Raw genomic sequence first — 12,093 nt, 5'->3', positions numbered from 1 at the left:
CAGTGGTGTCCACTGATGCTCTGCTTCTCAGGAGGCTGAGATGCCTTAGGGCAGAGACATCAGATGTGGCAGACCCTAGATGAAACCAGGGTCTGATTGCCATCCTGGCTCGAGACCCCATGTGAGGACACATCACCAGTTTATCCACAGAGACTATCTCTCACTCAAACACAAGAGCTGGATGGTGAACATGAGGTCCCTCAAAACAAACCTGTGAAATTCAAAGTGTCTTGCCAAGGGTCCCAGAAAGAGGCAGCATTTGGTTTCACCCACTGTTGTTTCACCCACCCCTGAGAAGGGGACATCCTCTTTCATTTACCAACCTGCTTCAAGGGGAAATGGGGAAAGACACCAGAGGGGAATTGCTAGCTAATCAGGGGAATTGATGGCTAACTAATGAGTTATCTTTGTGTGCAGATGCAGGAGGCCAGGTCTGGTAAGTTGTGGCAGTCTGAGTTACCTACTGACTTGTCCCCCTCCTCACATCCTGTCTCTCTCCTCTGCTCCTCATGGGCCTCCTACTGCAGGAATGTGGGGGTTTCACGACCGGGACCTGGTTTTGCGGAAAGCTCTCTACACCATGATGAGGACAGGAGCTGAAAGGGAAGCCCTAAAGCGAAGGTGGAGGTGGCAGCAGACACAGCAGAACAAGGAGGTTGGTACCTGCTGGGATGTCCAGAGCCTGGGACCCACACCAAGCACAGCCGTGGGCCATGGTGAAGTCCAGATCTGTGCCCCAAGGCCACGTCCATCTTGTGAGGTCAGGCAACAATGGCTTCTGGGAGTAGTAAAGCCTTCCCCATTTAAACCCACTGAAGAGGTGCCCATTACAAAAGCTCAGACCCTGGCACACACACAGTGACAACATGTCCACTCTCACCGCCTGTCCTTGCATAGTTATGAAAACCAACCACCTTCACTCTCAAAAGGTGTCCTGGCTTGGATGATGAATTATGCAGTCACCTATGTCTGGTCACTACTGGTGGTGGCTTGAAGGCCAGGTGTAGCCACAGGGCGGTCCTGGCACAGTCTACAGCCCCAGCTCTTGTACTTGATCCAGAGAGAATCCCAGTCCTCCTGATGATGAGGGACATTAGCACTTTGCTGTCCTAGAAGAAGAATCTGCCTGCTCTCTGATTGAACTTGGCCCATCATCCCTTTAAACTTTTTAATGGTCAACCCCAAGCCTGGTGTGTGTGCAGATTGTGTTTTGTCATTCTTACCCCCTGGGAATGACCCTTGTTTCTGGGTGGACCCCCAACAGCATTGAAATTGGAGACTGGGCATTCTGAAGAAATATTGTCCATAGCATATGGGGACAGTCAGTGGCCACTAGCAGGTGGTGCCCAGCCTGGGTGTTGGTTGGGCTTGGACTGAACCAGGGGTCCAGCAGGGCCGCCAGGCTCACCTGGAGTGGGGGGTGGGTGAGGAGGCTGGCCCACCACCTCCTGAGCCGGCTTCCATTGTGCCAGTCAGGGCTGGTGTACACCGAGGAGGAATGGGAGCGGGAGTGGACTGAGCTACTGAAATTGGCATCCAGCGAGCCACGCACGCACTTCAGCAAGAACGGTGGCACAGGCGGGGGGTAAGTGCTGCCCCTTCCCCTCCCCAGCGGTCACCTTGAGCTCCCGGCCACCCAGCGTGGGAAGTGGCTTGAGGAAGCATGTGGTAACCCCAGGCTGGGGGAAACACAAAGACTCCTGCCTTCAGACACTACATTCTCCTCAAGGACTCAGGGCAGAGTTGTGAGGCCTGGCTGGACCCCTGCCAGATATAAGTTTACACAGCCTTGCATGCATTTTGCAGGTAGAGGCATGAAGGTCACCAGTGTTTTCCCTTCCTCATTGCAGGCAGTCCTGGAGAGAGGACTCCCTGCTCAGCCAGCCTTTGTAGGAGGCATGTGACTTGGGAGACCCTGAACCACTGCTGTTGTACTCACCAGGCTCAGAAGCCTCAAGCAGTTGGGTTTGGAATTTTTCCACCTAAGTATCTATTTAATTCCTGACTTCAAGAAGTCACACTGAGGGGAGCCTGGGTGGCTCAGTTGGTTGAGCATCTGACTTCAGTTCAGGTCATGATCTCATGGTTTGTAAACTCAAGCCCTGCATCAGGCTGGCTGCTGCAGTGCAGAGCCCACTTCAGATGCTCTCTCTCTCTCTCTCTCTCTCTCAAAAACAAATAAACACTAAAAATAAATAAATAAATAAATAAATAAATAAATAAATAAATCACACTGAGAGCAAGAGGTCATTAAGTGAGCCAAGCATCTCCCAATGAGCTCCATAGATGTTATGCACATTACTGGCAAAAAGATTTTGGCTTTGTGCACGTGTAGGGGGTAACTTGTTCCTAAATACACAGCTTAAACATCCAATATGAGAATGAAGAGTGTGGCCAAACAAAACAGTCACCAAACCTGTGGCCATAGCATTTCAAAGGAGGTATGTGCTTTGGTTCACACCTACTGAAGTTAAGGGCCAAGCTGTCACCCTAGAAAAAGTCTCAGCCAAACAAGTAAGCCTGAGCATTTGGGGTGCCTGGGTGGCTCTGTCGGTTAAGCATCTGACTCTTGATTTTAGCTCAGGTCATGATTCCAGGGTCATGGTATCAAGCCCTGTGTCAGGTTCCACGCTGAACAGGGAGCCTGCTTAAGATTTTCTCTTCCTCTCCCTCTATCTCCACTGTTCACACATCACATACTCTCTTTGAAAAAAAAAAAAAGAAAGAAAGAAAGCCTGAGTATTGACACTGAGGAGACCCAAGAAAGGATCAGATGCCAGTAGACAGCCCGTGCTGGGAGTATGTCCTGGCCCCACATCTTGGCCTCTGAGCCCTCAGCCACCAGCAAGCAGGGCCTGGGGCTTCCCGGGCCTGGCACTATATTGGGGACCCTCAAAGATAAGCCTTTCAGTACAGAAACCCATAAACACAATTCCCACGGGGTTGTTTTTTCACTTTGTTTTAATAATGTGACATGTCAGTCCCAAAAGTCTATCTTATTTAGGACATTTAAGGACACAAAATTCTAAACACTCAATTCATTCCTGAAAATTCCACACTCTGCTTTTCCATGCCTCCTAAGCCATGCCTGAGATGTGCCTAAAGAATTCCTTGGCATCCCTTTCATTGTTGCCTCTCTGGCACCTGCCACAGATGCAGGTGGATTGACTCTACCCCAGTGTGTCTTCTGGGATGGGGGGGTACAATAATAATAGGTGACCATCACCATATCCTGTGTCCCCAGAGTCCCCCCGCCCATCCAGGAGGCACTTGGGACATGGTCACACAGCTGATCAGGTGTATCTTAGCTCTTAAAGTCTCAGCTTCTCCTGCTCCCTGGGAACCAAGAGGACCCAGAGCTGAGTGATGGGCTGAAAGAGTGGTGTATCTAGTGTTTGTTTCTGTCTCCTTCCCATGGGACTCAGGTTTGCCAACTCAGGGCAAGACCACAACAGAGGGGCTTCCTTGGTGTTGGGCCGCAGCTCTGTTCTTCTCTTAAACTTTGAGGGAATGGGAGAGAGACAGAAGGCATTGGACTAGCTACCCACTCTCCCCAGCTCACAAGAAGAGGGCTCTGGTGTGGCTGATACCTGCCAACCCAACTGTAGCTCTCATGCATTTCCAAATTCCACCCCCCCCCCACACACACACACACCCAGGACCCCTTCACCATAAATTTGGCCTCAGTTGTAAAGATAAAAATGTGTCTAGGCAGTGAGTGCTAGATGAAAGATGGTATTCCCCCCACAAGAGATCCCTTGTTTTTTTTTAACCCCCTCCACTGTAACTTGGACCAGCAGGTTTGGGGAGCCAATAAACATCACACAAGCTACCAGCGTCCTCTTCCATCAGGGGCACAGAGGTACTAGGCAGGGGTGGACAATACCTGATGCAGGTGGGAACTCTGACACCTGCCAGGCCTTCAGGAACATCCCCTCTTTGCTGGCCATTTGCACAGACCACAATAAGGAAATGCTCTTCAGGATGGTGTCCAAGCCCTCATGGCTGGTTTCTCCTGAGTTTTTAATGGTTCCAGGAGCTCAAATATTACCCCCATGGCCCCTCCCATGCCAGAGCTCAGAGTTTTCTGGCCTGATGTCTGCAGCCAACAGGGCCATGTTTGGGCTTGGGATGGTCACTTGTATCCCACAGCAACAGGTGAATCTCAGAAGGAGGCAAGGAACTGCTAGAAATGAAGCTTTTTTGGTTCTGACATGTTAGTTTGGTAAACGTGTGTGAGCTCTGCGTGAGACACCAGCTTTTAGTCTCTCTCACCTGGTCTTTTCACCTTTCCCTTCCTTCTGGACCACTCTCATATGGTCAAGCTAACAAGAATACCAGTATGTTCTCTCCCTCCAGGAGAGGCTCCCCTGCCATGGAGCTCCCACCTCTGAGTGGAGCTCTGAACCTTGGGGTTCAGAAGTTCAAAAGAGACTGTTTTTTAGTGAGTTGTCAGTATCTGCATTTTGCCTCAATCTTCCCTGGGCAAAGAGAAGAGGTTTCCCTCCTCACATTGAGCTAAGAGATGTGGGGCATCTCTGGGGCTTGAGGGCCTTAGAGACTAGTACCCACTGTCTTCCCCAAGGCTCTGAAGGCTGAGGCTGGCCAGCTCCCAAGTCCTCACAGCCATGGAGGATTATGCAGTGCTAAGAGCTATGCATGCATGCTTTCTGAGCACCAGGAGTGAACCCTGGGATGAGGCCTAAGCTGGGCTGTCTTCAGGAGGACTCTGCCTACAATGAGGGTAAACCCAAGAGGCCGGGCCAGAAGGCTGATCACAAGACATCAGATTAGGGTGCCACCACCTCTGTCCAGGGAACTAAGGGCAGAGACAGTGAGCTGTGGGGAGGTCCCAAGACCCACAAAAGCACCTCCATAAAAACAGGGTCAGCATTTGGGCCTCCACCAAGTCCAGTGGGCACCCAAAAGAAGAGTCAAGAAGGACTTTCAGCCTCTCCTCTCTGGCCTGTGGCAACTGCACAGGGGGTCACGGATGGCAGCCAGAGAATGAGGAGGCAGTGATGTGAGAAACAGCAAAATGGCCTGGGCCTGGCAGCCCCCAGGAGAAGCAGCCAGACAAGCCACACAAATTTTCCAGGTTTCATTTGGGGATAGGAGAGAGCTAAGCAAGAGAGAATGAGTTTGCAGGTGTGATAGTAACAAAGACTAAAATGGCCCTCTTTGTGTTCCCTCCTATACCTGGCTCACTAGGAAACCTGGTTCCCAGGGATGAGGGACAAGTGTAGCAACAGCAGCAGCACGAGCCCTTCCCTCTCTCCTGCTCCCTGCCCAGCTTCTGGCCTCCTAGTACTGGCACAGATGGGGGTCAGCTTCTCCCTGGCATGGACACTGGCCTGATATCATTTTTAAATCCATTACTTCCCCCAGAACATGGGGAGTTTAAGTATCTGAAGTGGTTGGAAGGGACTGAAGGGCAGACTCAAGAATGAGCTTGGCCCTCTTTCTTTCTTTTTCCTGCACGATTCATAGCGGCTGGCCCCCAGGCTCACTGGCAGAACCTGGCAAGAGACCCTGGAGGCAGAGATGTGTGTCCACTGCTTGCCCAAGGAGAAGGGTGTAGACCAGGTTGGCGTCCAGGCAGGGAAAGCTACCAGCTAGATAGCCACCATGGATAAGGTGCTTAGGGCTGATGCCCCAGAGTACATGATCACAGAGCAGGGCACCCTTGAAGACCCCAGGAAGGCAAGGTGAGTATGGGCTTCCTGTTGAACTTCAGATGCACAAGACAGATGATGCCATCCACAGACATATATTTGCAAGCATAGTAAAGAGCCAAGACCAAGGCAGAGCCAGGTGCTTCTGAGCAGGGCACACTTACAGCCACAGAATGAATTCCCTCTGATGCTTTCAAATCAAAATGTATCCATTTCTCCATGGCCAAAATAATAGAAATCAGATGTCCTGTGCTACTGCTGCTGCTCCAGAGACCCTCTGAGATACCACCCTTGAAATGCAACCCTCCCAAAGGGCTGCTGCTGGGGTTTTTATAGCCCTGTCTAACCATCATCATTGTTGCCATCCTGGGTGCTTGAGCCCTCATGAGGGGCACGGGGAGAGGGATGCTCCCCAGAAGGAAGACAGGGAGGTAATAAGGAAATAACTCTGCCCTAAATCTGGCTGCGTATCACCTTCTTGCACCTGCAGCCCCACACCATACTCCAAGAAAAGAGGTGTGTGCGATCAGAAGAACCCAGTTACTTGTTCTGAAAGTGATGAAAATCTCTGACAGCTATTAGTGAAGGTCTCTGGGTACTTACTTCATCTAGTTTCAGGACAACTGCATAAGGAGAGCAAATAAAAGAGCTTGGTGGACCGTGACCAGAGACCCAAACTTAAATGCACTGGGTTATAGTCCCAAGCTGGGCATGTGGATTTGGACATGTCTCATAAACTCTTTGAGCCTCCGTCTGTTCATCTGTAAAATCCACTTGGTAGTAACTTCCCTGCCAGTTGTATCAGTTTTTGATGGTTGCATAGCAAACCACCCCAAAACTCAGAACAGCCACTCTAACAGTGGCTTAGAACAGCATCCAGTCAGATTTCCTCATATTCTGGGGGTCACTGGAATTGCCTGGTGCCACTCGTGGGGCAGAAGTCATCTGGCAATTAGTATGGGCGGGGCTAGATAGTCCAAGATAGTCTTATTCACTGCTCTGAGGCTGAAAACTAGCTCTCCCTGGGCCTCTGTCCACATGGATTTTTATCTTTGAGGAGGTCCAAGACTGCCCAATACAGTCTAAGGGCAAGGAAGAGAGGGCAGCCCCTGATTTGCTGGTGCTTCTCAAGCTTCTGATTGCATCACTGTACTAATGTCCCATTGGCCAAAGCAAGTCACATGGTCAAGCCAGCCTCAAGGCAGAGAGATAGACTCCACCCGTGAAGGGAAGAGGGGCAAAGTCACATTGCAAAGGGACAAGTACACAGGAATGTACACAGGAAGGATCTGTAGCCACTAAAGCAATCTGCTACATACTCAGATGTTCTTGGTATGGAGTGACAAAATCACAGATTCAAAGGTGTTTGGAAAGGGATATTTTTACAATAGTAAAAGTAATGTTTATTAAGACATCGTCACACTTATTCTGTAAATTGGCATACCTGCTGCCTCTATGGTATGTTGTAAGGGCCCTTCCTAGATATCTGAAATATGTTCCCTCTCCCTGACTTTCCACTGGCTCATCTCAATGTCTGATATTCCACCCTTAGAAATTCAATTCTTTTAGTCTTAAGGGCTTTGAGGCTTTAAGGAGTCTCTCTGATTATGGAGCAAATCCCTCCTGTTAGTTTACACATCAAGGTCACTACATTTTATACTCTGTGGCCTGACCTCCAGAGCCTAGTCCTGCAGGAAAGGAACACACACACACACACACACACACACAAACAAACAAAAACAGCTTATTGGATTGTTCTGGGCATAGCTGAGGAAGAAAGGAAGGAAGGAAGGAATGTGTGCTGAGCACCTACCTGCCTTACACACATTATCCTCATTTTATAAATTAGGAAACTTGGGGCACCTGGGTGACTCACTTGGTTAAGCTCAGGTCATGCTCTCATGGTTTATTAGTTCGAGCCCCACAGCAGGCTCTGTGCTGACAGCTTGGAACCTGGAGCCTGTTTCAGAATTGGTGTATCCCTCTCTCTCTGCCTCTCCCCTACTAGAACGCAGTCTCTCTCTCTCTCTCAAAAATAAATAAACATTTAAAAAATAAGAAAAAATAAGAAACTAATGCTTGGAGAGATTAATTGACTTGTCTCCAGTTAGTTACTGGTGAAGCTAGAATATAGACCCAGGTATGTCTGAGTCACAGCCCTGGGATTTTCTAGAGCATATACTGGGACAAGCCTCAGTACCTTCTTAAGAAAGAGTGCACTGCAGATAGACCTTTTGAGTCCTGGCATATCTGAATCTGTGTTTATTCTACCTCACTCTTGGTGGATAGGTTGGCTAGGTATAAAATTCTAACTTTAAATTCAGGAGATGAATGATATCATCAAAGAAAAAGTCAGACAGAAAGAAATCAGCTTTCTGGCATTCAGCTCAGGTTGGCTAATTTGAGATGAGAAACAATTACATGAAATCCAAAGACTAAATATATTCAACTTCTTCATCTTTATAAGCTCTGAAAAAGATTTATTCATTAGCTTAACATTTATTAATTGCCTTCCATTTGCCATGCATTTTTATGAATATAGTCTCATTCTGCCATCACAGTAAACTTGTGAGATAAAAATTATAATTTTCATCCAACATATGAGGAAACTGGGATTCAGGATGGAAAATGATTTGTCCAGGACATTGAATTATAAAGCCATAGTTCAAACTCAGATCTTCTGCCTCCCAGGTCCCCTGTTTTTTTTTTTTTTCCTGTCCCTTCGCTCAGAAACCTGTCTCCATTATTATGGAGAATTAGATTTTTTCTACCTTCAGAAACTTTAGTTCTGTGGGCAATGGAATAATATCTCTTTGTTTTCTAGTCCAATTACAGGATGTGCTTCAAGCAATCACCATTTGAATCCCAGCCCTTACTAACAATAGACTAAACCTGACCCATCAGTTGTCTGCTCTGTGAACGTACAGAAAGGCATTTTCCAACTCAGGCTCTCTGAGTCTCTCCTTACTCATCTGTCAAATGTTTAAAACCTTTGTAAATATTAGGTCAATAATGAATTAATGAGAGGAATTATCTTAAATGCATTTACAATTAGTTATTACCAAGCAATTTTCAACACAACCCCTACATTTTGTGTAGGGGAGGGAATAACCTGGGAGGCAGGGAATAAACCAGGATCCTCTCAGTTTTAAGAATATAATGTGAATCCCATCAGGGAAATGGAAAAACCCACTACACGTGTTAGAAGGTCAAAAAGAAAATGTACTGACAATACCAAGTGCTGGTGAAAATGCAGAACAAATAGAATTCTCATACATTGTTGGTGGCAATATAAAATGGTACAACCACTCTCAAATGTAGTTTGACAGGTTCTTACAAATTTAAACATGCACTTGCCATATGACCCAGCCATTCCATTCCAAGTATTTACCCTAGAGCAGTGTTTCTCAGCCAAGAGTAATTCTCCCCCTGTGACATTTGGCCAAGATCTAGAGATAATTTTAGTTGTCACAACTGTAGGGTGGGCTAGGTACTGCTAGAATCTAATGGGTAGAAGCCAAGGATACTGCTAAGCATTCTAAAATGCACAGGACAGCTACCCAAAAGAAAGAATTATCTGGTACAGACTTTTCAGTAGTGCCAATGTTGAGAAAATCTGCCCCAGAAAAATCAAAACATGTTCACACAAAGATCTTTATATCAGCTGTATTCAAAATTCATAAAAAACTGGAAACTCAAATGTCCTTTAATAAATGAATTGGGCTACATTCTTATTATGGGATACTACTCATCAATAAAAAGAAACAAACTGATACACACAAAAACTTTCATGAAACTCACAGACATTCTGCTGAATGAAAAGTCAAATCTCAAAAAGTTATGTGCTGTATGTATGATTTCATTTATATGACATTATCCAAAAAATTAAAACTATCAGGATGGGGAACAGATCAGTGGTTCGTATACTTACATATAGATGTTCAATTTTCCAATATCATTTGTTGAAAAGACTATCCTTTTGTCATTAAAATCCTTTAACATTTGTCAAAAAATAATTGGTGTTATTTTTGTATGTATTTATTTTCTGGATTCTCTATTATTTTCCACTGGAATTTGTGTCCATCTTTTGATAATATCACCCTCTTAATCGGTGTTACATTGTAATAGTCTTGAAACTGATTAGCATCATTCCTCCAACTGTCTTCTTTTTTCATATTTTTAGTTTGGGGGAGGGGTTGTTTTGTTTTGTTTTGTTTTGCTTTCCCATATAAATTTGTAGAATCCACTTATCTGTATCTGAAAAATATCCCAATGGCATTTTTATTAGTATTGCATTAAATCTATACCTGAATTTGGGAAGATGGAAATCTTTACAATGTTGAGTCTTCTAACACATCTTTTTCTGTGTGTTCGAGGGATACAGTATGTCTCTCCATTTATTTAGATCTTTTTTAAAAAAAATGTGCATTCATTTTGAGAGAGAAAGAGAGCATGTACACATGCAGAGCTGGAGCAGAGAGAGAGAGAGGGAAAGAGAGAGAATCCCAAGCAGGCTCCATGCTGACAGCGCAGAGCTCGACACAGGGCTCTAACTCACAAACCATGAGATCATGACCTGAGCCAAGGTCAAGAGTCAGAGCCTTAACCGACTGAGATACCCAGGCACCCCTAGATCTTTCTTGCTTTGTTCAATCAGTGTTTTATAGCTTTTAGCATGTAGGTCCTATACATGTTTTATTCAGTTTATACCTGAGCAGTTCATTTGGAGCTACTATAAATGATAGTGTGTGTGCTTGTGTGTGAGTGTGTGTGTGTGTGTGTGTGTTTTAATTTAGGTTTGCAATTGCACATTGCTAGTTATAGAATTGTGATTGATTTTTGTGTTGGCTTTGTATTCTGTGACATTACTACACTCATTTATTACATCTATGAGAATTTTTTTGTAGATTCCTTCAGATTTTCTCCATAGAAATTCATATCATCTGTGAGTAGGGATAGTTTTCTTTATTCCTTTCTAGCCGTAATGCCTTTATTTTTCTTGACTTATTGCACTACTTAGAACTTCTAGTACCATGCTGAATATGCATGGTAAGAGAGGACATCCTTTCCTGGTTACCAATGTTAGAAATCTTTATTAATATGATGATAAAGGTTTTGTAGGTATCTTTTATCAGGCTGAGGAAGTTTACTTCTACTCCTTTTGTTGCAAGTTTCTATAATTAATTAATGTTGAACTTTATCAAAAGAATTTTCTACATAAGTTAATATGATCATGTGGGAGTTTTTCTTCTTTAATTTACAGCTTCCATTTTATCATATTTCCCCTGTACACCATGTGTTTGTTGTTGTTGTTCCTCTGTTCTTCCTGGTCTTTTTTTCAGTGTTTTTAAAGTCTTGATTTAACTATTGTGATTTTGACTATGTTTCTTTATATGTTTCATAAATGGTTTTAAATTGCAATATACATTCCTTAAGCAATCTTTTTTGGAATTGATATTTTACGTCCAGTGAAAATTACTTCAAGTGACATTCAGAACCCTTATGTTATAATTTTATTATATGTTACATCTACATACCTTGAATAGCCCATAAGCCAATATTATAATTTTATGTGAATCTTCAAATATATATTAAAGAACTCAAGAATAAAGGAATTGTCTAGTATATTGTGCAGATCATGAGCATTTCTGTTGCTCTTCCTTCATTTTTGACATTCCAGCTTTTCTTCTGGTATCATTTTCTTTCTATCTGAAAATGTTCCCTAAATTCTTTTAGAAAGATTTGCTGCTTATGAATTCTCTAACTTTTCCTTCATTTGAGAATGTCTTTATTTTACCTTCATACCTGGAGGATATTTCTATTGAGTACAGAATTCTAGTTTAACATTCTTTTCTTACAGCACTTCAGAAATTTTACTCCCCCTCCATCTCTCTTCCATGGTTCATGGTGAGAAATTTGCAGTCATTCAAATAATTGTTTCTCTGTTGAATGTATCACCTTTTTCTGGCTGCTTTCAACAAGTTTTTCTCCATCTTTAGATTATAACATTTTATTTTGATGTGTCTGGATTTCTAGAGGTTTGTCTTCTTTAGTTCTCTGAGCTTTTTGAATCTATAGATTTGTATTTTTGCCCAACTTAGTAAGATTTCCATTACTATTTCTTTCATTTAGTGGGTGGAGTACTGTACTCTTTCTCTTCTTCTGGGACTCTGGTGATATAAATGTTAGACATTTGGCATTGTCTGACAGGTCACTGAGGGTCTCAGTTTTTCAATCTTCTCATCTTCAGACTGAATCATTTCTATTGATCTGCCTTCAAATTTATGGACTCTTTTTCCTTCATCTCCATCTGGTATTGATTCCATTCTGTGAATTTCTTTATTCTACTTATTGTATTTGAGGGCTCTAAACTTTCCATTTGGTTTTCCTGATATCATACCATATTGGTTCATACCAT

General features: G+C 44.3%; 1 protein-coding gene across 1 annotated transcript in view; it reads left to right on the top strand.

Annotated features, from left to right (window-relative positions):
• The window catches only part of OTUD7A (OTU deubiquitinase 7A), a 372,333-nt gene that overhangs the window by 319,343 nt on the left and 40,897 nt on the right, over nt 1-12,093 (top strand). Inside the window, exons 8-9 of the mRNA XM_043554863.1 lie at nt 528-655; nt 1,473-1,585. Coding sequence (XP_043410798.1) covers nt 528-655; nt 1,473-1,585 — 241 coding nt within the window. The remainder of the gene's footprint in view (nt 1-527; nt 656-1,472; nt 1,586-12,093) is intronic.

The sequence above is a fragment of the Prionailurus bengalensis genome, chromosome B3 (genome assembly GCF_016509475.1).
Source record: "Prionailurus bengalensis isolate Pbe53 chromosome B3, Fcat_Pben_1.1_paternal_pri, whole genome shotgun sequence".
Classification (NCBI taxonomy): domain Eukaryota; kingdom Metazoa; phylum Chordata; class Mammalia; order Carnivora; family Felidae; genus Prionailurus; species Prionailurus bengalensis.
This window is presented reverse-complemented; position numbering and strand designations above follow the sequence as displayed.